The 27,330-nt window shown below is 42.4% G+C and overlaps 1 protein-coding gene and 1 long non-coding RNA gene across 8 annotated transcripts in view; one reads left to right on the top strand and one right to left on the bottom strand.

Moving 5' to 3' along the window:
* Positions 1-27,330, top strand: part of LOC130283558 (E1A-binding protein p400-like) — a 184,641-nt gene that overhangs the window by 3,930 nt on the left and 153,381 nt on the right. For 3 of the 7 annotated variants that reach the window (XM_056533178.1, XM_056533177.1, XM_056533173.1), the window contains exons 1-2: positions 14,930-15,026; positions 21,728-23,087. In XM_056533178.1, the coding sequence (XP_056389153.1) occupies positions 21,768-23,087 (1,320 nt within the window). In that variant the 5' untranslated portion in view covers positions 14,930-15,026; positions 21,728-21,767. The other 4 variants (XM_056533179.1, XM_056533174.1, XM_056533175.1 and 1 more) reach the window with 3 other exon arrangements.
* On the bottom strand, positions 9,012-15,039 carry LOC130283634 (uncharacterized). The gene is made up of 3 exons (XR_008846760.1): positions 14,902-15,039; positions 11,693-12,132; positions 9,012-9,327 (listed from the first exon to the last, which is right to left on the bottom strand). It is a non-coding gene; the product is annotated as an uncharacterized LOC130283634 (long non-coding RNA).

Raw genomic sequence — 27,330 nt, 5'->3', positions numbered from 1 at the left:
TCCTTTGCAAACTGCTCCAGGTCTCTCTTTTTTGGAAGGGTGCCTTTTCCCAACAGCAATTTTAAGATCTCTCCACAGGTGTTCAATGGGATTTAGATCTGGACTCATTGCTGGCCACTTTAGAACTCTCCAGTAGTGATGTCGCGAACATAAAATTGACTTCAATAGTCAGGTGAATTTTAAAACCCACAGGGACTCTTTCTGGCCACAATGGTGATTTAAAAGTTGTTTCAAGGGGACCAACACCTGGACTGTGGCGTGCCGGAGTGGGATCCATGGCAAAACTGGAAGATTACATAGTTGATGCAGAGTCTGGTTTTAATCCATAAAGGGCATAAATCACCTATTATTCCTAAATGGTTTGGTATAACGTGCTTTAGCCCCCCTTTGGGCAGCACATAGAGCCCCCCTTTAGGCATCACATAGTTAGATTCCCCCTTTTAAACAGCACACAGATTCCCCCATATTAGGTAGCACATAGTTAGATCCCCCCTTTGGGCATCACATAGTTAGATTCCCCCTTTTAAACAGCACACAGATTCCCCCATATTAGGTAGCACATAGTTAGATCCCCCCTTTGGGCATCACATAGATTCCCCCATGTTGGGCAGCACATAAGATTCCCCCATATTAGGCAGCACATAGTTAGAGCCCCCCTTGAGGCAGCACATAGTGGGATTTGAACACAAGGCCCCAGCGCTGCAAGGCAGCAGTGCTAACCTCTGAGCCACCATGCTGCCCTTACCATACATCTAATATCCACGGTTGAAAAAATGGACAGAGATGTCAGCAGAGAGTACCAGAAAAATTAGGCATGTACACATGCCTGAAAAATTTGGTATTGTTGCAGCCGCTTCTGTAGCAGCAGCCATAAAAATTGCAGCACCATAACAATTGCAGCAGCAGAGGCCAGAAAAATTAGGCATGTACACATGGATGAAAAATTGGGTATTGTCGCAGCCTCAGCTGTAGCAGCAGCCATAAAAATTGCAGCACCATAACAAGTGCAACAGCCGAGGCCAGAAAAATTCGGCATGTACACCTGGCCGGAAAATTTAGTATTGTCTCAGCTGTAGCAGCGGCCATAAAAATTGCAGCACCCCTAGCAACGGACTACAAGGGCAGGATCTGCTCCCCCAGTATAAATGTACAACCGCATTTGGGGTTGAGCACCTCCAGCCTTTTGAGACCACGTTTTTTGTTGTTGTTTGAAAATGTATACGTGGAGGTGTGTAAACTCCATATGTTAATGCGCCTTGAACATTTTCCAGGCAGCATTAGGGTTGCACCTGTGAGGCCATGCACCTATATCAGCCAACTTGGGTGGAACTTGTAGCCTCTCTCCCTCCTCCCATTGTATGTGTGTTCAGTCACGCTGGAGGGAACTGGGAGCAGGCTGCATGTCGGCCTAGTGCTGCTGTAATTGCCCACTGGCCCCTGGTTTTTGCTTTTCACGCACAGGTAGGTTAGCGTTAGGTCCCGTGCCATCTGAGAAACCTTGGCATTGGTGTGCGGGCTCTGGTGTGTCCTTAATATAAGGATACACTGGCGAATGTCTCAATTTTAACATCAGTGTTGAGGGATTAGCCAATGTCATTGTATACATCTACCACAGTAGTGCACCTAAATTTCTGTATTGTTTTATTCTAATTGTTACACATCCACACCGTTTATCTGGTGTAGGATTCTATTGTGGCACTTGTAGTCCACTGCAGGCATCCTCCATTGTATGCATTTTTATGCTGGGGATCATCCCTAGCAACGGACTACAAGGGCAGGATCTGCTCCCCCAGTATAAATGTACAACCGCATTTGGGGTTGAGCACCTCCAGCCTTTTAAGACCACGTTTTTTGTTGTAGCACCATAACAAGGGCAGCAGCAGAGGCCAGAAAAATTAGGCATGTACACCTGGCTGAAAAATTTGGTATTGTCGCAGCCGCTGCTGTAGCAGCGGCCTGAAAAATTTCTGTTTGTTTTGCCAGGCAGAAAGTGCCCTAAAACATTGCGGCTTGAACCCTAGTTGGTGGTGGATAAGTCATGCAAGTCATCAGAGTTCAGATACAGCAGCGTGTGGACCATTTTTAGGCCAAGGCAGCTCATCTGATCAGGCCTTGTTCAGTCAAATGTATCGCCCAGTGTCAGTCCCTTCGAGATCCATCCCTCATTCATCTTAAGAAAGGTGAGGTAATCCAGACTTTTTTTACCAAGGCGACTCCTCTTCTCAGTGACAATACCTCCTGCTGCACTGAAGGTCCTTTCTGACAGGACACTTGAAGCGGGACAGGCCAGAAGTTCGAGCGCAAATTGGGATAGCTCAGGCCACAGGTCAAGCCGGCACACCCAGTAGTCAAGGGGTTCATCGCTCCTCAGCGTGTCGATATCTGCGGTTAAGGCCAGGTAGTCTGCTACCTGTCAATCAAGTCGTTCTCTGATGGTGGACCCCGAAGGGCTGTGGCGATGCGTAGGACTTTAAAAGCTCCGCATGTCCTCCATCAACAGCATGTCTGTACAGCTTCCTGTCCTTGCCGGCGTGTTCGTGGGAGGAGGAGGATTACTTTCACCTCTTCCCCTGTTAGATCCCTGTTGTGCTGTGACATGACCCTTATACGCTGTGTACAGCATACTTCTTAATTTATTTTGGACCTGCTGAATCCTTTCCGCCTTGCTGTAATGCGGTAACATGTCAGGCACTTTATGTTTATACCGGGGGTCTAGTAGCGTGGACACCCAGTACAGGTCGTTCTCCTTCATCCTTGTTGTACAATCAGATTACACACGTGCCATGCACGGCACATGTGTCAACTTGCCCAACCTCAATGCCACCAACAAATTTGTTCCGTTGTCACAAACCACCTTGCCGATCTCCAGTTGGTGCGGAGTCAGCCACTGGTCCACCTGTGCGTTCAGGGCCGACAAATTGGCGTGACACTGCCGTATCCGGGATTTGGAATAGCACCTGGGGAGCTGGGGGGGGGTGCCGGTGATGTGGAGCAAGACGCAGCAGTGGAAGAGGACTCGGCCGAGGATGTTATGGAAGAGGATGGAGTAGGAGGAGTAGAGGAGGTGGCAGCAGGCCTGCCTGCAAGTCGTGGCAGTGTCACCAACTCCTCTGCAGAGCCACGCATTCCATGCTTGGCAGCCGTCACCAGGTTTACCCAATGCGAAGTGTAGGTGATATACCTGCCCTGACCAAGCTTTGCAGACCAGGTATCAGTGGTCAGATGGACCCTTGCCCCTACTTTGTGTGCCAGACATGCCATCATTTCCTTTTGCACAATGGAGTAAAGGTTGGGGATTGCCTTCTGTGCAAAAAATTTTTGTCCGGGTACCTTCCACTGCGGTGTCCCAAAGGCTACAAATTTTTTAAAGGCCTCAGACTCCACCAGCTTGTATGGTAAAAGCTGGCAGGCTAGCAGTTCCGACAAGCCAGCTGGCAGACGCCGGGCTAGGGGGTGACTTTAAGACATTGTCTTCTTGCGCTCAAACATCTCCTTGACAGACACCTGACTGTGGGCAGATGAGCAGGAACTGCTCAAGGCGAGAGACGGAGAGGCGGATGCTTGAGAGGGGGTAAGGAGGGCAGCAGTGGTTGACCTGGCTGAAGATGCTGGACCAGGAGGAGGATGGCGGCTTTGACTTTGTGTGCTGCTTGCACTGACGTGTTGATCCCATAGGCGTTTGTGATGTGACATCATGTGCCTTCGCAAAGCAGTTGTGCCTAGGTGGGTGTTGGACTTCCCACGACTCAGTTTCTTCTGGCACAGGTTGCAAATGGCCTCGCTGTTGTCAGAGGCAGACACACAAAAAATGCCACACTGCTGAGCTCTGCTATGACGGCATTCTGGTTGTGGCAACAGCATGCATTGATTGGCGTCCCGTCTGGCTGACCCCGGGTGCCGTTGCATGCTGTCTGACTGTGCCACTAGCTCCTTGCAACGACCTCCCCCTGCTTCCAACTCGTCTCCTCCTCCTCTCTGTCTCCCCATCTGAACTTTCCCCCTCTTCTTCTCTTCTAGCGGGCACCCACATGGCATCCACGGACACATCGTCATCATCAACACCTTCACCGCTATCTGACACCTCAAGAAAGGAAGCAGCAGCGAGTACAACATCATCATCACACCGTACGTCCATGTGTGTAATGCTGCCTGACTGAGACATATCCCTGTTAACTACATCCTCTGGCAATAATGGTTGTGCATCACTCATGTCTTCAAACTGATGTGTAAATAACTCCTCTGACGGATCAAGTAAAGCTGCTGTGGTGCTAGTGTTGGTGGTGGTGGCAGGCGGGCAAGTGGTAGCATGAGAGGTGCCCGAAGCTTAGCTAGAGGAGGAGAAGGACGGTGCGTCAAGTTCCGAGCGGAAGCTTTAGTAGTAGATTGGGTGTCTTGTGATAGCCAGTCAACTAAGTCCTCAGAACTTTGGGGGTTCAGGGTACGTGGCCTCTGAACACTGGCCATTCTAGGGCCAAAGGGAATCCCAGCACCACGACGGCCCCTGCGGGGTGGCCTTCCTCTGCCTGTCATTTTTTTGGTTAAATTTGCACAAGTGTCACACCTAATGTGATTTGCACTAGGGTGACACAATTTGCAAATGGCAACTGTGACGTGAACTAACAGTGACGACTGATTTTATTTAACAGCCAAAAAAGGTATTTTTTTTAATTTGCACAACTGTCACACCTAATGTGATTTGCACTAGGGCGACACAATTTACCCTGCAGGCAAGAAAAGTGGCAACTGTGACGTGAACTAACAGTGACGGCTGATTTTATTTAACAGCCAAAAAAGGTATTTTTTTTAATTTGCACAACTGTCACACCTAATGTGATTTGCACTAGGGTGACACAATTTGCCCTGCAGGCAAGAAAAATGGCAACTGTGACGTGAACTAACAGTGACGACTGATTTTATTTAACAGCCAAAAAAGGTATTTTTTTTTTAATTTGCACAACTGTCACACCTAATGTGATTTGCACTAGTGTGACAATGAGCAAAAAAACTTGCCAGCGGAGTTCCCCTTTTATGCAGTGGTCCCCAACCAGGGTGCCTCCAGCTGTTGCAAAACACACGGACTGATATATTTCAGCCCTTTGAATACTGTAGTAGTTAGTTGCTTTAAAGAAAAAAATCTTGCCAGCGGAGTTCCCCTTTTATGCAGTGGTCCCCAACCAGGGTGCCTCCAGCTGTTGCAAAACACACGGACTGATATATTTCAGCCCTTTGAATACTGTAGTAGTTAGTTGCTTTAAAGAAAAAAGCTTGCCAGCTGAGTTCCCCTTTTAAGCAGTGGTCCCCAACCAGGGTGCCTACAGCTGTTGCAAAACACATGGACTGATATCTTTCAGCCCTTTGAATACTGTAGTAGTTAGTTGCTTGAAGGAACTTAACTTTGATTCTGGAGTACCCCTTTTAACCAGCGGTTCCCTCCCAACCAGGGTGCCTCCAGCTGTTGCAAGACTCACGGACTGATATCTTTCAGCCCTTTGAATACTGTAGTAGACAGTTGCTTGAAGGAACTTAAGTTTGATTCTGAAGTACCCCTTTTAACCAGCGGTTCCCTCGCAACCAGGACTGATATCTTTCAGCCCTAAAAAGGGCTTTTTTGGGTGCTGTCCTTAAAGCAGATGTTACACTAGTGCTTTAGGAGTAAACTGGACCCTGAATACACCACCTAGCAGCAACCTAGCTATCGCTTTCCCTATACAGCAGGAGCAGCTTCTCTAACCCTCCACTTCCTAAGCCTGCAGCATGCTGAATGAGGCTAAAATGGTGTCTGTGCAAGAGGTAGGAGGGTCTGGAAGGGAGGGACTGCTGCTGATTGGCTGTAATGTGTCTGCTGACTCTGACTCACAGGGTCAAAGTTTACTGCAATGTTAAAGTATAGGGGGCGGATCGAACTTCACATATGTTCGCCCGGCGATGCGAACATGCCAAATTTGCTGGGAGCTTTTCGCCGGCAAACAATTCGGGACATCTCTACTCTCCAGCGCTTTGTTACCATCCATTTCTAGGTGCTTTTTGACATATGTTTGGGGTCATTGTCCTGCTGGAAGACCCAAGATGTAGGATGCACACCCAGCTTCCTGACACTGGGCTGGACAGTGCAACCCAAAATCCGTTGGTAATCCTTAGATTTCATGATGTCTTGCACACATTCAAGGCACCCAGTACCAGAGGCAGCTAAACAACTCCAAAACATCATTGAACCTCCACCATATTTCACTGTAGGTACTGTGTTCATTTCTTTGTAGGCCTCATTCTGTTTTCGGTAAACAGTAGAATGATGTGCTTTACCAAAAAGCTCTATCTTGGTCTCATCTGTCCACAAGACGTTTTCCCAGAAGGATTTTTGGCTTACTCAAGTTCATTTTGGCAAAATGTAGTCTTGCTTTTTTATGTCTCTGTGTCAGCAGTGTGGTCCTCCTGGGTCTCCTACCATAACGTTTCATTTCATTTAAATGTCGACGGATAGTTTGTGCTTACACTGATGCTCCCTGAGCCTGCAGGACAGCTTGAATATCTTTGGAACTTGTTTGGGGCTGCTTATCCACCATCAAAACTATCCTGCGTTGACACCTTTCATCAATTTTTCTCTTCTGTTTATGACCAGGGAGATTAGCTACAGAGCCATGGGTTGCAAACTTCTTGATAATGCTGCGCACTGTGGACAAAGGCAAATGTAGATCTCTGGAGATGGACTTGTAACCTTGAGATTGTTGATATTTTTCCACAATTTTGGTTCTCAAGTCCTCAGACAGTTCTCTTCTCCTCTTTCTGTTGTCCATGCTTAGTGTGGCACACACAGATACACAATGCAAAGACTAGGTGAACTTCTCCTCTCCTTTTTATCTTCTTTCAAGTGTGATTTTTATATTGCCCACACCTATTACTTGCCCCAGGTGAGTTTAACCCCTTAAGGACGCAGGACGTAAATGTACGTCCTGGTGAGGTGGTACTTAACGCACCAGGACGTACATTTACGTCCTAAGCATAACCGCGGGCATCGGAGCGATGCCCGTGTCATGCGCGGCTGATCCCGGCTGCTGATCGCAGCCAGGGACCCGCCGGCAATGGCCGACGCCCGCGATCTCGCGGGCGTCCGCCATTAACCCCTCAGGTGCCGGGATCAATACAGATCCCGGCATCTGCGGCAGTTCGCGATTAAAATGAACGATCGGATCGCCCGCAGCGCTGCTGCGGGGATCCGATCATTCATAACGCCGCACGGAGGTCCCCTCACCTTCCTCCGTGCGGCTCCCGGCGTCTCCTGCTCTGGTCTGTGATCGAGCAGACCAGAGCAGGAGATGACCGATAATACTGATCTGTTCTATGTCCTATACATAGAACAGATCAGTATTAGCAATCATGGTATTGCTATGAATAGTCCCCTATGGGGACTATTCAAGTGTAAAAAAAAATGTAAAAAAATGTAAAAGTAAAAGTAAAAAAAAAGTGAAAAATCCCCTCCCCCAATAAAAAAGTAAAACGTCCGTTTTTTCCTATTTTACCCCCAAAAAGCGTAAAAAACATTTTTTATAGACATATTTGGTATCGCCGCGTGCGTAAATGTCCGAACTATTAAAATAAAATGTTAATGATCCCGTACGGTGAACGGCGTGAACGAAAAAAAAATTTAAAAGTCCAAAATTCCTACTTTTTTAATACATTTTATTAAAAAAAAAATTATAAAAAATGTATTAAAAGTTTTTTATATGCAAATGTGGTATAAAAAAAAAGTACAGATCATGGCGCAAAAAATGAGCCCCCATACCGCCGCTTATACGGAAAAATAAAAAAGTTATAAGTCATCAAAATAAAGGGATTATAAACATACTAATTTGGTTAAAAAGTTTGTGATTTTTTTTAAGCGCAACAATAATATAAAAGTATATAATAATGGGTATCATTTTAATCGTATTGACCCTCAGAATAAAGAACACACATCATTTTTACCATAAATTGTACGGCGTGAAAACGAAACCTTCCAAAATTAGCAAAATTGCGTTTTTCGTTTTAATTTCCCCACAAAAATAGTGTTTTTTGGTTGCGCCATACATTTTATGATATAATGAGTGATGTCATTACAAAGGAAAACTGGTTGCGCAAAAAACAAGCCCTCATACTAGTCTGTGGATGAAAATATAAAAGAGTTATGATTTTTAGAAGGCGAGGAGGAAAAAATGAAAACGTAAAAATTAAATTGTCTGAGTCCTTAAGGCCAAAATGGGCTGAGTCCTTAAGGGGTTAAAGGAGCATCACATGCTTGAAACAATCTTATTTTTCCTCAATTTTGAAAGGGTGCCAATAATTTTGTCTAGCCCATTTTTGGAGTTTGGTGTGACATTGAGTCCAATTTGCTTTTTTTCCTCCCTTTTTTGGTTTAGTTCAAATACACACAAAGGGAATAAACATGTGTATAACAAAACATGTGTTACTGCAATCCTTTTCTGTAAGAAATACTTAATTTTCTAGAAAAATGTTAGTGGTGCCAACATTTATGGCCATGACTGTATTTATCATTCTATCAGTGGCACATGGAATGAGAAATGTAGCCCTATGTGCTGTATACAGCCTTGCATAGCACACGGCTATGTTTGGGACGTTGTATACCTTGTACCCAGCCAGAAAAGTATTTAAGTTGACATGACATATCACTGAAAAAATAATGCTTCTATATGTTACATACTGGGTCATGCAGATTCTTTTCAAATCACCAGTTACTAAAATACTGAAAAAATATATAGATGGCAAGGTTGGCACCTGTTTTAATGCCAATCCACTGTTTGGGCCAGGTTGGATACAGTTGCATATTATGGAGGGGCCTTTACTCTTTATTTTTTATACCTTAAGTCAGTGGCCCAACAGCTTTTAACCCCTTGAAATCACCAGTTACGTATTCAAAATGCCACCTGTTTTCTTGCCAATCCACAGTTTGGGCCAGGATGGAAACAACCAGAAACCAATATAAATGACACTTGACACTTGAAATATTCGTATTGCTTTTTCTTTAGTGTTCAATTTTCATAGTACAAAAGTCGATCAATAGACCATTAACTTCATATAATTAAATAGATACAAAAGTTTTTCACCCAAAAGTGCTCACTGAGTACGTCCGACAGTCGTGGTTCAGCTGACTGAATGAATTTTCACCCTTCCACGGGCATAACGGAGCTGACCTTCCTTCCTCTCACGAAGGGGTAGACAAGTGTGAGGTTGCCGGACACTTGCGATGTTTCGGAGAACACGCCCCCTTTCTCAAGTGACCCTATCGTGCACCCATCACCATTTACATAGTAATTCACATCTCGCGTGAACTCAATTCTGCAATGAGAGATTTCAAGTTAAAAAGGAAGCAAAAGGCTTCATAGTAAAATCAAACATTTTATAGTAATTCTAAGTAGCAATAATAAGATGTTATAACGCCAGAATACCGACAAAAGTCGAAGCAACTGATGTTATAGGAATACCGAGAAGTTACACATTTCATTGCACCAATCCGGGTTCAATTAATTAAATTTTTCAATCCAGAACACTTCTCTCTGTAGTAACTTTCTTTTTAGGATCTCTTCTGTATTTCCTTCAATTTCTTCTATTACCATCCAGCGCAATTCGCTGCCTTGGTGACTATACTCCAAAAAATGTTTAGCTACTCCTGTCTCACCGAACTTGTTTGTTATCTCAGTTTGACTCTGGGTAATAGAAGTTTTCATATTCCGGATTGCGCACCGATGTTCGCTTATCCGGCATTTCAGATTTCTCATTGTTTGGCCTACATATACTCGGTCACATGGGCATATGAGCATGTAGACTACATGTTTGGAATTGCAATTATACATACCCCTGAGAGGATGATAAATGCAATCTGTTTTGATGATACTATTGCAATTCTGACAACCCAAACATGGGAAGGTCCCTTTCTTTGCAGTATTTAGAAACAACTGTTTATATTTTTTCTTTTTATTCTTCAAATCTGCCTGAACCACAAAATTGGCTAATGACTTTCCTTTTTTATAAATAAATCTAGGTAATCTCCATATTTGGGGTCAGCTCGCAATATTCCCCAATATTTGTTCACAGTTCTCTTAATCAATTGAGCAGTCATACGTAGAGATAAAAGAAAAAAATGTCCTCTTTTTTTTTTAAATCCTTTCTATCCTTCTTTTGTCTCAATTTTTCTCTTGGAATTTTTTGTACCTCCTCTCCTACTTTCCTTACAGACTTTTCTTCATAACCTCGTGCCACAAATTTTTGAACTAACATTTCTTTATTTTTAATGTAATCCTCTTCTTTACTGCAGATTCTCCTAGCTCTTATAAACTGTCCTCTAGGTATTCCCATTGAGGGGCATGTTGGCTCTGTCTCAATAGTATGTTATTCCTATCCGATTCCTTTTTTATAATGTAGACTCAAGTTTTGTTCCATTTTTATAGACCTCCACATCTAAATAATGGATATGCTGGGAGTGTGCTTCCATGGTAAACTCAATGAGTGGATGACATTTATTAAGTGATGTAACATATTCTTTCAACTGTTCCAATGAACCTGACCATAACAAGAAAATGTCATCAATGTAACATCCATTTTTTTAACATGTATACTAATTGGAAATGAATTAACAAATAAATCTTCAAATTTAGACATGAACATATTTGTGAAACTAGGTGCGACAGGGGACCCCATCGAAGTCCTCTGTACCTGTAAATAAAAACCTAAAATAATTCTTAAGAAGCACCATCTCCAGCAGATCCATTATAAACCCTATTTTAGAGTAACACAATGTGGGGTCTTTAATCAACTCTTCTCTTACTGCAATTAAACCTTCATGTGTGGGAATGTTTGTATAATGGCTTTTAATGTCTAACGTCCATAGTAATGTTTTATCTGTAACCTCTATATTTTTGATATGGTTTAAAAACTCATTAGTTTCACTTACAGTTCTTTAATTTTCTCAAAATCTTTTGTAGGAAACCATCTACATACACTTCCAAAGGATAAAGGATGGAGTCGACCCCCCGAGACAATCGGACATCCCGGGGGTCTCTCCATATCCTTATGCACCTTCGGGAGCAAATATAGAATGGGCGTCCTTGGGAGGTTATTGATTAAAACTCTTTGGGTAACAGTATTTATTATTCCATTATTCACTGCAAATATATTTATGGGATCTCTCTTTAATTTTTTATACACATTTTCATCTCCAAGCAGTTTTTCGGCTTCTTGGGAATATAACTCCTTATCCCATATAACTGTGCCCCCCCCCCCACCTTATTTGCCTTTTTTTACTATCACTCTATCATCTTTCACTTGTTTGATTAATGCACACCTTTCTTGAAATGTAAGATTTTTCAAAGTTTTTTTTATTACACTTTTCCCATTGTTCACACACGTTGTTCACAACCGCCTTCTGAAAACTCTCAATAAGAGGGTTGTGAACAACGGGGTCAAACAAACTCGTTTTTTTATTTATTTATCTGGTATCTCACTCACGATACATTCTTCGACATTAGGTTAAGATCAATTCACATCATAGAAAAACATTTTTGACCGCAGTGATCTGCAAAATTAGAAAAAGTCAACATTAAATTCAAATTTGTCCATTTCAAAGGTTGGGATGAAACCTAAAACTTAATAACTTCTTTTTGTTTGTCAGTTAATTCCACAGGTGATATATTTATTAAGAGCTCACCTCCTTGGTTTCCTGTAGTTTCTTTGCACTTCTCGTCTTTATTTCTCCTTTGTTTCCCCCTTGATCTTTCTTTCTTGTAAGGTTCCTTTCTTTCGGTCTTGCTCCTAAAAAATCTTTGTGGCTTTTTAGACTTTTTTGACGCCTTTCTGTTAGGCTTTGTTCACTCCCTGAGGAGATACTTTCACCTGAGGACAATCTATTAATATTCCACTCTTTTTGACGAAAACTTTGTCTCTCCTCTGCCCAGGTGTAGACTCGATCCAGCTGGTAATCCTGGGTGTTTCTTTCAAATTAAATCAGCTTTGTTTGCAAAATCGATGTTTTTAATTTAGCTATATTCTCTTCTCGATTTTTTGGGGTTTCTTCCACCAATTCAATTGCCGAGTTCTTTTTAAAGTCGTCTTCAGTTATGTTCTCTATACCAGTTTGAAGATGTTGTACTGTGAGGAGCATAAAAATATAAAAATGGAACAAAACTTGAGTCTACATTATACAAAAAGGAATCGGACAGGAATAATGTACTATTGAGACAGAGCCAACATGCCCCTCAATGGGAATACCTAGAGGACAGTTTATAAGAGCTAGGAGAATCTGCAGTAAAGAAGAGGATTACATTAAAAATAAAAAAAATGTTAGTTCAAAAATTTGTGGCACGAGGTTATGAAGAGAAGTCTGTAAGGAAAGTAGGAGAGGAGGTAAAAAAAATTGAAAGAGAAAAATAAGGACAAAAGAAGGATAGAAAGGATTTTAAAAAAGAGGAATTTTTTTTTCTTGTATCTCTACGTATGACTGTCATGCTCAATTGATTAAGAGAACTGTGAACAAATATTGGGGAATATTGCGAGCTGACCCCAAATATGGAGATTACCTAGATTTATTTATAAAAAAGGAAAGTCATTAGCCAATTTTGTGGTTTAGGCTGATTTGAAGAATAAAAAGAAAAATGTAAACAGTTGTTTCTAAATACTGCAAAGAAAGGGACCTTCCCATGTTTGGGTTGTCAGAATTGCAATAGTATCATCAAAACAGATTGCATTTATCATCCTCTCAGGGGTATGTATAATTGCAATTCCAAACATGTAGTCTACATGCTCATATGCCCATGTGACCGAGTATATGTAGGCCAAACAATGAGAAATCTGAAATGCCGGATAAGCGAACATCGGTGCGCAATCCGGAATATGAAAACTTCTATTACCCAGAGTCAAACTGAGATAACAAACAAGTTCGGTGAGACAGGAGTAGCTAAACATTTTTTTGAGTATAGTCACCAAGGCAGCGAATTGCGCTGGATGGTAATAGAAGAAATTGAAGGAAATACAGAAGAGATCCTAAAAAGAAAGTTACTACAGAGAGAAGTGTTCTGGATTGAAAAATTGAATTAATTGAACCCGGATGGGTGCAGTGAAATGTGTAACTTCTCGGTATTCCTATAACATCAGTTGCTTCGACTTTTGTCGGTATTCTGGCGTTATAACATCTTATTATTGCTACTTACAATTACTATAACGTTTGATTTTACTATGAAGCGTCTTTTGCTTCCTTTATAACTTGAAATCTCTCGTTGCAGAATTGAGTTCACGCGAGATGTGAATTACTATGTAAATGGTGATGGGTGCACGATAGGGTCACTTGAGAAAGGGGGCGTGTCCTCCGAAACATCGGAAGTGTCCGGCAACCTCACACTTGTCTACCCCTTCGTGAGAGGAAGGAAGATCAGCTCCGTTATGCCCGCGGAAGGGTGAAAATTCATTCGGTCAGCTGAACAAGGACTGTCGGACGTACTCAGTGAGCACTTTTGGGTGAAAAACTTTTGTATCTATTTAATTATATGAAATTAATGGTCTATTGATCGACTTTTTTACTATGAAAATTGAACACTAAAGAAAAAGCATCACGAATATTTCAAGTGTCAAGTGTAATTTATATTGATTTCTGGTTGCTATTGGAAACGAAGTAGAGCCTCCGTATTTGAACATACTTACACCCTGGTGCACTCTAAGGTTAACCCACTGTTTGCCACATAGACCAGGGTGGATACAGTTGGGTATTATGGAGTGGCCCTTACTCTTCTTATTTCCACCCTTAGGCCAGTGGCCCAATGGCGTTTAACTCCTTGAAATCACCAGTTACTTATTCAAAATGCAGAAAATGTATATAGTAGGCAAGGTTGGCACCTGTTTTCTTGCCAATCCACAGTTTGGGCCAGGATGGATACAGTTGGGTATTATGGAGGGACCCTTTCTCTTTTTATTTCCACTCTTAAGTCAGTGGCCCAACGGCATTTAAATTCAGCAGTTACTTATTGAAAACGCATATGTTTTCATCCATTTTTTACTGTTGTTTCTTTCAGCAAAAACACAATCTAGATTTTTTTTTTCTGAATTCGATTGTTCCCAAATAATATTCAACATTTTTGTATATTAAAAAAAAAACAACAAGTTTACTTCAGAGAAATAAGAGGAGAAAAGGTTTATTTTTCTTAGTCATCTATAAGAAAATGCTCGAATAAGAAACCAACTTCAGTGAATAAGAAGCTGGCTGAATAAGAAACCAACTTATACGGGGAAGGCATATTGAGACCCTTAGGGTGCATGCACACCACATTTTTGCTATCCATTTCCCGTATACGGTTTCAAGTTAAAAAACGTACAGAACCGTTTGCCCCTCCCCCAGCCGGATCCGGCACCCCTTGGTGTAAAACCGAGATGTGAACGCAGCCTCATACAGTTTTGTCCGTTTTTTTTTTAACCTGTACCTAAACCGTAGTCTACCACGTTTTTTGGTCCAGGCAAAAAACCGTATTAAACCGTATACGTTTTTTGTTTTTTACATGGGAGTCAATGGGAATCATATGTTTTTTGACTTTGCACAGTTTTTTTTCTTGGAATTTCAATCAAACAAGTGAAACTTTAATCAGAATGGAGTGAAAAATTAAAAACGTATACAGTTTTTTCTTAAAAAACATGCAACCAGAAATCATTTTTCAAATCGTATACGGTTTTTAACTGTATACGGGTTGAAGTTTGTACACATGTTTTGATACAGTTCAGTCAGGTTTTGAAGAATCCGTTTTTCATCAAAAACCTGATAGGGGAACTGTAATGCAAAAACGGGGTGTGCATGCCCCCTCAGAAAGCCTGGAGGTGCGGGCCGCACGGCTATTCACTAGTAGATTTCTATCGGGAGCTATAGGCATTTTTAATCACCAAGACAACGGGAAGAATCCCCGCTACAGCGGCCTCTAGCGGCAGAGCGGAGAACTCGTTGTGTTGAATTGTCCTCTCTCGGCCACCATGAGCGGGGGATTTTCCTCAGCCGCTGACTGCCTTTTGTGAGTATTCCGGGTGGGGGGGATCACCGTCTGAGCGCACTGAGGGGTGAGTGTGGTCTCGTGGACCGAGATTGTGCGGTGTTATGTGGGCTGCGGAGGCTGGGCGGTGTCGGGGAGCCATGAGGCCCTGGTTATGGGGTGGGGAGGAACTTCCAAGAGAAACTAACAACGTGTGCGCCGCGCTTCCTCAATGTGTCCGCTCACACCCAGAGTGCGGCCTGGGCCTGCTGGAGCACACAGCTCGGTGAGCACTGAGGCCCTGGGGGGAGCCATTCCTGAGCCCCCGGCCTGCACTGTCTCCCCTCACAGGACAGGCCTGGGCAGCGCGGGGTTAATGGGTGCGGTGGGGTGTCCGCAGTGTGTACGGCGCCAGGACTCGCTGCGTTTCCTAGTGAGTTGTCTGGCGTTCTCGGGAAGTTTACTTCACTGTAGCTTCCCCTGTAGGAATACATACTGGAGCTGTATAATATGGATCCACGCTGTATAATATGGATCCACGCTGTAGAGCAGGGTCAGGACATGATGGGAGTTGTAGTTCTATACTATATATGTTTCCTCATCATTGTTTCCCAACCAGTGTGCATCCGGCTGTTGCAAATGCTGGGAGTTGTAGTTTTTAAACAGCTGGAGGCACACTAGTTAGAAAACACTGTTCTATATATTGGAATATAATGTGTTACATAAGGCAGAATGGTGTTATGCAGTGATGATCCACCACATGCTGCAGGACTGCTTAGATACAGATACCGCTGGGTATCGCTCACTGTCATCTACCAACACTTGGAGTAGATCCCCCTATAACTGTCTTTATTCCTCATTAGTCAGTGTTACACAATATAACAATATAACCTGACTGAATATACAAAGAGCCGGAATTGTTATTATCATTTATAGCACAGGCCACAGTCACAGGACTCTTACATTGCCATAGAGTTCTGCTATACAGAACAGCCAGTCTGGCAAAATGATGCATGCGCTATTATGTTCTCCGGTAAACTACTGGATCTCTCATTTAAGTCAATGGGATCTGTCAGGATCCGGTGGTGTCAGTTGTGCTCCGACCTGTTTTGGAACCCAAAAGGGGTGTGAACCTAGCCTAAGCCAGTATTTCCCAACTGAGGTGTCTTAAAGGGGTACTCCGGTGATAAACAATTTTTCTTAAATCAACTAGTGCCAGAAAGTTAAACAGATTTGTAAATTACTTCTATTTAAAAATCTTAAGCACTAGAAGGCTGCTGTATGCTCCACAGGAAGTTCTTTTCTTTTTGGATTTCTTTTCTGTTTGACCACAGTGCTCTCTGCTGACACCTCTGTATGTGTACCTCCCCCAGTATGCCCATTGTACTGTTATTTTAAGGGAGTTGAGTAGAGAAAGATATTGGATATACAGTGTTTCTTTTTCTCCACACAACTCCCATCCATTCAATGGGACCCCCCATGATCTCCTGCCCAGCTCCTGGCTTCTCCTTAGGCTCAGAGTGGTGGTCGGCATGTGCCCTCCATTCATTTCTATGGAAGAGTCAAAGCACTGTACTTGCTTTACTCGAGGCTTCGTGTGGTGGTTGACTGCCCCAGGCAGGTTATCCCAGGGGATCCTAGCGGCTCCTAGGAAGAAGCAGGACCCTATACAGGAGATCGCAGGTGGTCCTAGCGGTTGGACCCAACGCAATCTTAAACTTATCTCCTATATTTTGGATAGAGGGATACGTTTTTTTTGTTTTCCCCCCATTATATATCTCCTTTAACATTGGTCCTGGGTCCCCAAAAGCTAGGAAAGATGCCACCTAACCACAACGAAACAATATAGGAATCCAGCCTTAGGCCTCTAATAGACAGCAGTGTTGTGTATCAGTATTTGTAAGGCAGTGTTTCCCAACCAAGGTACCGCCAGCTGTTGCAAAACTACATCTTTTAGCTTGTCATGCTGGGAGATGTAGTTTTGCAACAGCTGCAGGCACCTTGGTTGGTAAACACAGCTAAACTGTCCAGAATAGTAGCAAATCCCCATAGCATCATGCTGCTCTGAACAGTTCCTGGGACAGACAGACAGGTGTCAGCAGAGAGCACTGTGGTCAGACAGAGAGAAATTCACAACTTTCTCTGTAGTAGTAATAATTCTTTGCTTACATAGCGTTGCACACTCAAATCAATCCCTTTAGTATATATCAGCTGATAAGTACTGGAAGGATTAAGATTTTTTAAATAGAAGTAATTTACAAATACATTTAACCTCTTGGGGGGATGCAGGGCATATGCGTACGCCCTGCATCCCGATCCTTAAGGAATCAGGGCATACCTGTACGCCCTGGTTCAGTTTAACGGGTTTAAACCATTGTCACCGGTGCAGAATAGGTTAAACCCAGTGGGTCCTGGTTGCTACAGGCAGCCAAGACCCACGGCTAATGCCGGGCACGGCCGATCGTGCCGATACGCGGCATTAACCCTTTAGATGCCGCGATCAAAGTTGATAGCGACGTCTAAAGCGAAAGTAAAAGACTTCCGACAGCTCAGTGGAGCTGATCGGGACTATCGCGACAAAATCGCGATGTCCCGATCAGCTTACCAGACAACGGAAGGGTCCTCACCTGCCTCTCCGTTGTCCGATCAGCGATCTACTGATCCATGCATGTTCATTAACCCCTTCCCTATTAAAAGTTTAAATCACCCCCATTTTCCAATTTTTTAAATAAAATAATGTAATAAATAATTATATGTGGTACCGCTGTTTGCGTAAATGTCCGAACTATTAAAATATAAGGTTACCTAAACCTCACGGTCGATGGTGTACACGTAAAAAAAATACCAAAGTCAAAAATTGTGCTTTTTTTGGTCACTTCATATACCATAAAAATATAAATAAAAAGCGATCAAAAAGTCCCATCAAAACTAAAATGGTACAGGTAAAAACTACAGAAAAATGAGCTCTCATACTCTGAAAAATAAAAAAGTTATAGGGGTCAGAAGATGCCAATTTGAAACATACTAATTTTGGTGCATGTAGTTTATAATTTTTTAAAGTAGTGAAATAAAATAAAACCTACATAAATTGGGTATGCTGGTAACTGTATGGAGCTACAGAATAAAGGTGTCATTTTTACCGAAAAGTGCACTGCGTAGAAACGGGAGTCCCGAAAAGTTACAAAATGGTGTTTCTTTTTTTATTTCACCCCGCAAATATTTTTCTCTTGGTTTTGCCGCAGGTTATATTATAAAGTAAGTGATGTCATTACAAAGTACAACTGGTGATGCAAAATTGAAAGCGTTATGATTTTTAGAATGGAAGGGTGAAAAAAAGAAAATGGAAATTTGCTGAGTCCTTAACCCCTTAAGGACTCAGCCCATTTTGGCCTTAAGGACTCAGACAATTTAATTTTTATGTTTTCATTTTTTCCTCCTCGCCTTCTAAAAATCATAACTCTTTTATATTTTCATCCACAGACTAGTATGAGGGCTTGTTTTTTGCGCGACCAGTTGTCCTTTGTAATGACATCACTCATTATATCATAAAATGTATGGCGCAACCAAAAAACACTATTTTTGTGGGGAAATTAAAACGAAAAACGCAATTTTGCTAATTTTGGAAGGTTTCGTTTTCACGCCGTACAATTTATGGTAAAAATGACGTGTGTTCTTTATTCTTAGGGTCAATACGATTAAAATGATACCCATTATTATATACTTTTATATTATTGTTGTGCTTAAAAAAAAATCACAAACTTTTTAACCAAATTAGTACGTTTATAATCCCTTTATTTTGATGACCTCTAACTTTTTTATTTTTCCGTATAAGCGGCGGTATGAGGGCTCATTTTTTGCGCCATGATCTGTACTTTTTTTTGATACCACATTTGCATATAAAAACCTTTTAATTAATTTTTTATAATTTTTTTTTAATAAAATGTATTAAAAAAGTAGGAATTTTGGACTTTTTTATTTTTTTTCCGTTCACCGTACGGGATCATTAACATTTTATTTTAATAGTTTGGACATTTACGCATGCGGCGATACCAAATATGTCTCTAAAAATTTTTTTTTACGCTTTTTGGGGGTAAAATAGGAAAAAACTGACGTTTTACTTTTTTATTGGGGGAGGGGATTTTTTTACTTTTACATTTTTTTACACTTGAATAGTCTCCATAGGGGACTATTCATAGCAATACCATGATTGCTAATACTGATCTGTTCTATGTATAGGACATAGAACAGATCAGTGTTTTCGGCTATCTTCTGCTCTGGTCTGCTCGATCACAGACCAGAGCAGGAGACGCCGGGAGCCGGACGGAGGAAGGAGAGGGGACCTCCGTGCGGCGTTCTGAATGATCGGATCCCCGCAGCAGCGCTGCGGGCGATCCGATCATTCATTCAAATCGCGCACTGCCGCAGATGCCGGGATCTGTATTGATCCCGGCACCTGAGGGGTTAATGGCGGACGCCCGCGAGATCAGCAGCCGGGATCAGCCGCGCATGACACGGGCATCGCTCCGATGCCCGCGGTTATGCACAGGACGTAAATGTACGTCCTGGTGCGTTAAGTACCACCTCACCAGGACGTACATTTACGTCCTGCGTCCTTAAGGGGTTAAAGGGGTACTCCGGTGAAAACCTTTTTTCTTTTAAATCAACTGGTGGCAGAAAGTTAAACATATTTTTAAATGACTTCTATTAAAAAATCTTAATCCTTCCAGTACTTATTAGCTGCTGAATGCTACAGAGGAAATTCCTTTCTTTTTGGAACACTGATGACATCACGAGCACAGTGCTCTCTGCTGACATCTCTGTCCATTTTAGCAACCATGCATAGCAGATGTATGCTAAGGGCAGCATGGTGGCTCAGTGGTTAGCACTGCTGCCTTGCAGTGCTGGGGCCTTGGGTTCAAATCCCACTAAGGACAACAATAAATAAAGAGTTATTATAATAACGTCAGCAGAGAGAACTGTGCTCATGATGTCATCAGAGAGCATTCCAAAAAGAAAAGAATTTCCTCTGTAGTATTCAGCAGCTAATAAGTACAGGAAGGATTAAGATTTTTCAATAGAAGTAATTTACAAATATGTTTAACTTTCTGCCACCAGTTGATTTAAAAGGAAAAAGTTTTTCACTGGAGTACCCCTTTAAGGTGAAAATAGGCTGAGTCCCTAAGGGGTTGACTTTCTGCAACCAGTTGATTTGAAAACATAATTTTTTTTCCCATGAGTACCCCTTTAAAAAGCATTCTTTATGTATTTTTTCTTCCTCTCCTGAAGGCTTTCCTGTTTTAAAACACATGTAATGAAATAAAAAATTTACCAAGAATACAAGTAGAAACGTAATGAAAATGTTTGTAAATTTATTTTTTTTATTTTTTATTTACACAAGGGTTAAAACGTGTAGGTATGATTACAACTTTAGGCCAATTTCACACTGTTAAATTAGTGTCAGTATTTGTAATCTTACACCACTCTATAATGGAAAGAGTTTTACTTGTATCTTTTGGCTTACAAATAAAGATGCAAAGTACTTCCCAAAATAGTACTGTGTGAAAGTGACCATAGGGTTGTGGCTGCTTTGCTCTATATTGGGTTAAAGGAGATATTCAGTGGTGAAAAACTTATTCCCTATCCTGAGGATAGGGGATAAGTTTCAGTGCGCAGGGGGTCCAACCGCTGGGGGCCTCCGCAATCTCCTGTACGGGGCCCCGACAGCCCGCGGGAAGGGGCGTGTTGATCATCGCACGAAGCGGCGGCTGACACACCCCCTCAATTCAATTCTATGGCAGAGCTGGAGCGCTGCCTTCGGCAATCTCCGGCTCTGCCATAGAGTTGTATTGAGGGCCGTGTCAGCTGCTGCTATCTGGCCAGCGAGCAGGGGCCCCGTACAGAGAGATCTCGGGGGCCCCAGCTGTCGGGGGCCCCCCGTGATCTGAAACTTATCCCCTATCCTTTTTCTCAAGTAAAAAACAATAGTCATAAGTATAAATTAAGAATTAAACAAAACATCTTGTTCATAGGCTATTAATGGGTTATCTAGTGTTCTGTAAAAACGATATGCTGCTGGGTGAAGGGAGAAATTAGAAAATAAGAAAACCCTGTCTCCTTCCTGCTTCTGAGACAAGTGCTGAGTGCAGGATCAGCCAATCACTGTCAGACTATTCTCACATCTAATGTGTCCAATATCTTTCATATTATTATGATTATTTAGGTATCCTACCTTTCTGTGCCACTTTTGCACCACTGGTCTGTTCAGCCTTGCAGCTATTACCTTATTTAAAGGAGTACTCTGGTGCAGAGTATTCCTGCCCGGGCTGCAATCGGTTCTCCGGTCCATCCTCTTCATACTTCCGTGTGTAACGAAGCGTCACATGGCGCTCAGCCAATCGCCGACCGCCGCGATGTTCAGCCTCGGCTGGTGATAGGCTGAGCACCCTGTGACGCTTCGTTACACACAGAAGTATGAAGAGGATGGACCGGAGAACCGCTCAGCGGGAACCCAGGAATGTGAGAGATGGTTCATTTTCATTTTTTTTTTTGCAGCCCGGGCAGGACGGAGCAGGAGTACTCCTTTAAGGACACTGGGGGAGATTTATCAAAACTTGTGCAGAGGAAAAGTTGACCAGTTGCCCATAGCAACCAATCAGATCAATTCTTTGACCATATTGTCTGCTTTGATTGCTTCCTTATTTATTAGCATTATTGTAATTTGTGTCCTTGTTTTTTTTTTTCAGGATTATATTGTGAGATCCTGGATTGGGGGGTGGGGTTATAATGCCCCATGGTAACAGTCCCCAAGATACTCAGAATCAGTCTCAGCCACAGAAGAGCAGCTCAGGGAACGATGGCGACCAACAGAGGACTCAGAAAGCTACACCACAGTCTCCTGTTCCATCATTTGCACAGGCAATCAGCTCTCCTGGACCTCAGTCACCCGGTTACCAAATACAGCAACTCATAATGAGCCGGAATCCAGTGGCTGGTCAGAATGTGAACATTACCCTACAGAATGTGGGGCAAGTGGTAGCGGGAAACCAACAGATAACACTCACATCACTGCCAATAACAAATCCTTCCTCTCCTGGGTTCCAGTTTACTTCCCAGACACGCCGGTTTGAGCATGGGTCTCCATCCTACATTCAGGTTTCATCCCCAATATCTCAGCAGGTTCAGACTTCAAGTCCTACACAACCCAATGCTGTGCCAATCCAAGCATTACAAGGTGTCAGAGCCACCACTGCTGGGGCAAGCTTGGGAATGTGTAACCAGGCTACCACACCCGGTTTTGTAGATGCAGGCTTGTTGGTGAGACAACTGAGTCTTGGTCCATCTAGTACCGGACACTTTGTATTTCAAGAGGGATCTGGAATCACACAGATAGCACCTGGCACGCAAGTGCATCTTCCATCAGGAACTTCCACACCAGTCCAGACACATACTCTGTTGCACTCCAATTCGCAGACTGTTGGTCCTGTGCATCAGTTTGGGTCACAGAACTCTGTAGCCACTGGTGCTGGTATGCAGACTTTGGCTACTGCAGGCCATATAACTACGACTAATATACCAACACAGATAAGCAGTATTATTCAAGGACAGTTCATTCAGCATCAGCAGGTTCTTCATGGCCAGCAACTGGGCAAGACTCTCAGCTTTGACCGAACATCTGGAGGAATGATAGCTGGTGTTGCTGGTGCCTCTGCTTTTGGGATAACACAACAAACGCCAACAAGTCCATCCCGAACTGCTGCTTCTCAGGGATTTTCTAATCTTCCTCTTACTCCAACAATGAGCAGTACTGTAAAAAAACAGGCTAAGAAGCTTGAAGAGATCCCACCATCAACTGCTGAGGATGCCCGCCTAAGGAAACAGTGCTTGGAGCATCATTACAAAGCCATTAAAATGCTGAAGGAAAACTACAAAGATTATCTGACAGAGTTGTTCTTTTTACAACATTGTCAAGGGAACATGATGGATTTTTTGGCTTTCAGAAAGAAACCTACACTTTTGCTACACAGTTTTCTAAGACAGAGTGATCTTGATCTAGAAGTGGAGGAGGAGGAAGTGGAAAAGAGTCCCGTAGTCATCACTATGCAGGTATGATCAAATATTGGTACTCCCATTGTTCGTGGTGGGGAGAAAGCGTAATATTATGATATTAAAGTTAATAAATATAGAGCGGATACACTTTATGTACAGTGAAACCTTTTCAAAGGACCACCTCTTTGAGCAGAGCATACATTTATCTAGACCAGATTACCTGTGAGTTTCAGTTCACGTGTGTGTGTGTATATGTATGTGTATATATATATATTATAAATTATATACACACACACACACACATACATACAGTGCTGTAAAAAATTGGGAGCACTGCAAAGTGATCAGTTTCTCTGGTTTTACTATTAATAGGTGTGAATAAAAAGAACAGTTGTGTTTTATTCTAAACTACTGACAACTTTACTACCAAATTTGAAAATACAAATGTTTTATCATTTAGATTTATTTGTAGAAAATGTCAACTGGTCAAAAAATGCATTGTTTTCAGACCTCAACAATCAAATACTAATGCTTTAATGCGGTACTCAGCCTCCAGACATCTTATCCCCTATCCAATGGGACCACCCCACGATCTCTGGGCCAGCACCGCAGCGTTCTAAACTCGGAAGCCTGTAGCGCCACGCCCCCTCCATTCATGTTTATGGGAGAGCCGTCACACCCCCTCCCATAGACATGAATAGGTGGGCATGACGGCTGTTGACGTCCACCATACAGCACAGATCAGAATTTACTCCGTGCACTGGATGACTGGGGGGTCACGAGGTGTCCCAGGGGTTAAGATGTTTAGGGGCGGAGTACCCCTTTAATTTAGGAACAGTTCAGAAATCAGTATTTGTTTGGTAGAATATCCCTGATTTATAGACACAGTTTTCACTTCTGATACAATTCAAGTAGATTGGCTTTGTTTGACGACTTGTAACCATCCATCTTCCTCTTGATCAAATTCCATAGGTTTTCAATTTGGTTGAGGTCTGGAGGTTGGGCTGGCCATGACAGGGTCTTGATTGATTTTAACTGGTTGTATGGCATGGCGCTATCTCCTGCTTTAAAAAGAAAAAAAAGTGTTCTTTTAGAATAGCCTTGTACTTTGCTTGTTTCATGCTTCATTCACAAAGGCAAGTCAGCCTTATTGAAGGAGCCCAAGACCATTACTGATTCTTCACCATTCAGCTTTCCCTCAACGTTAACCAGTTTCCCGTCCCAGCTGCTGAAAAACACCACCACAACCTGATGCTGCCACCACCATGCTCCACTGTAGTGATGGTCTTAGGAAGGTGATGAGCAGTACCTGGTTTTCTCCAGACATGTCACTTAGAGCCTGTTCACACTTCTTTATATTTTTTTTTTAGAAGAATTACACTGGGGAAAATACAGTGCTTTAGCCTCCCATTGTTTTCAATAGGATACTGCTGCACTATTCATACTAAAATATTCCAGACTCCGCTGAAAGATTGAGCATGTTCATTCTTTTGAATGAAAGTTCATTGTGCCTGGAAATGCATTGCGTCTATGCAGACGTCTTATTTCCAAGCAGTCCTAGCACCGGCTTGTTCTACTGGTGCCTGCCACAAATGGAATCTCTGCCCAGCAGAACAAGCCAGGGGGAAATTTCTTAGCGTGAATGAGCCCTTTAGAATTTAGGCTACAACCATCATAATAGATATTCTTGTTACTCATATTTCACCCGCGGCTTTTTTGCATACACCATGTTTGCCTTTCTTACCAAGTTCCTTGTGCTTATATTAATTTGGTGCAGTGTCCAGGTTGTTCCAAAATTCACCCATTTAAGAATTATGACGGCCACTGTGCTCTTGAAAACGTTCAGTGCAGCAGAATTCTTTTGTACCTTTCTCCAGATCTGTACCTCCACACAATCCTGTCTGAGTTCTACAGGCAGTTCTTTCGCCTCATGGCTTGGTTTTTGCTTGATATGCCTTGTCAGCTGTAAGAACTCCTCATATAGACAGGGCTTTGTCTTTCCAAATCATTTCCAGTCAACAGAATTTGCCACTGATGACTGTAATCATGGTGTAGAAACATCTCAGAGATGATCAGGATAAATGGGAGACCCCCCCCCCATAGCTAAATTTCAAGCGTCATAGAAAAGGGTCTGAATATTTATGTCCATGCTAAATCTTAAACAAAATCTATTCTTGTTATTAAGTGCAGAATAATGGGGAAAATTATTTTATTTTAGCACAATGCTGCAAAAAAGTGAAATGTTCTGAAAACTTTCTGAATGAATTGTATATTTAGAGACATGAGGTAGACTTACTGACATAAATGTACGTCCTGTTGCCCTGGTACTTAAAGCACCAGGACATCCATTTACGCCCTGTACATGAAGTTGACCGCAGGAGCTGCAATCACTTCATGCACAATGAGCCCCCTCTGCTATCAGCCGGAAATGGAGGACACCAGTGATCATGCTGATGTCCTCAATTAAGCCTTCAGATGCCATTATCAACATTGATCATAGCATGTTAAGTATTATTGGGGCCTCGTAATTGTGGGTGTCCAATGAGCCAAGAATGGTGGCCGGCAGTTTCCTTAATTGCCTCCTGCCTCTCTTGTGCAGTCTTTTTAAGAGAAATACAGGGTGGGCCATTTATATGGATACACCTTAATAAAATGGGAATGGTTGGTGATATTAACTCCCTGTTTGTGGCATATTAGTATATGTGAGGGGGGAAACTTTTCAAGATGGGTGGTGACCATGGCGGCCATTTTGAAGTCGGCCATTTTGAATCCAGCTTTTGTTTTTTCAATAGGAAGAGGGTCATGTGACACATCAAACTTATTGGGAATTTCACAAGAAAAACAATGATGTGCTTGGTTTTAATGTAACTTTATTCTTTCATGAGTTATTTACACATTTCTGACCACTTATAAAATGTGTTCAATGTGCTGCCCATTGTGTTGGATTGTCAATGCAACCCTCTTCTCCCACTCTTCACACACTGATAGCAACACCGCAGAAGAAATGCTAGCACAGGCTTCCAGTATCCGTAGTTTCAGGTGCTGCAGAATGGGCAAAACAAAAATTGGAACAGGACCCTCAGTTTACGCAGAAGATTTTGTTCAGTGATGAGGCAAACTTTTATGTGAATGGTGAAGTTAACAAATAAAAACCCCGCTATTGGTCTGACACTAACCCACATTGGATAGATCCCTCCAAGACTGTTGGAACACAAAAATTGATGGTATGGTGTGGTATATGGGGTACAAAGATAGTGGGGCCATTGTTCATTAATGGAAACCTCAAGGCCACTGGATATGCGAAATTGCTACATGATGATGTTTCCCTCTTTATGCACTGAAGCTGGCACGTTCCCTGAGTTTTTCCAGCAAGATGGTGCACCACACATTATGGGTGTCAGGTCCGAGCATTCCTAGATGAACAGTTTCCTGGAAAGTGGATTGGTCGTCGTGGGCCAGTTTAATGGCCCCCAAGGTCTCCCGATCTGACCCCCTGAGACTTTTATCTTTGGGGGTCATCTGAAGGCAATTGTCTATGTTGTGAAAATACGAGATGTGCAGCACCTGAAACTACGGATACTGGAAGCCTGTGCTAGCATTTCTCCTGCGGTGTTGCTATCAGTGTGTGAAGAGTGGGAGAAGAGGGTTGCATTGACAATCCAACACAATGGGCAGCACATTGAACACATTTTATAAGTGGTCAGAAACTTGAAAATAACTCATGAAAGAATAAAGTTACGTTAAAACCAAGCACATCATTGTTTTTCTTGTGAAATTTCCAATAAGTTTGATGTGTCACATGACCCTCTTCCTATTGAAAAAACAAAAGTTGACTTCAAAATGGCCGCCATGGTCACCAACCATCTTGAAAAGTTTCCCCCCTCACATATACTAATGTGCCACAAACAGGAAGTTAATATCACCAACCATTCCCATTTTATTAAGGTGTATCCATATAAATGGCCCACTCTGTAGATCGCAGAAAGAACTGATCAGTGCTATGCCTATGTATAAAAAAAATAATAATAATAATGTTTGTTGCCCGATCCTGTACAGGGAACAGCATAAACATTAAAAGAAAACAAAAAACATAGTCCAAAATTGCTGCTTTTTGGTCACATCACATCACAGAAAAATTATCTAAAAAGTGATCAGTCTTATATGCACAAATACAAAGTGGAACCAATAAAACTACAGATCACAGTGCACAAAATGAGTCGTCATTCTGCCCCATATGCAGAAAACATGGGTATTATTTTAATCATATTGACCCATAAAAAATGAGAACATGCCAGTTTTA

This window comes from Hyla sarda, chromosome 1 (genome assembly GCF_029499605.1).
Source record: "Hyla sarda isolate aHylSar1 chromosome 1, aHylSar1.hap1, whole genome shotgun sequence".
NCBI classification, from domain to species: domain Eukaryota; kingdom Metazoa; phylum Chordata; class Amphibia; order Anura; family Hylidae; genus Hyla; species Hyla sarda.
The sequence above is the reverse complement of the archived record's forward strand: the minus strand, read 5'-3'. Positions and strand labels throughout refer to the sequence as shown.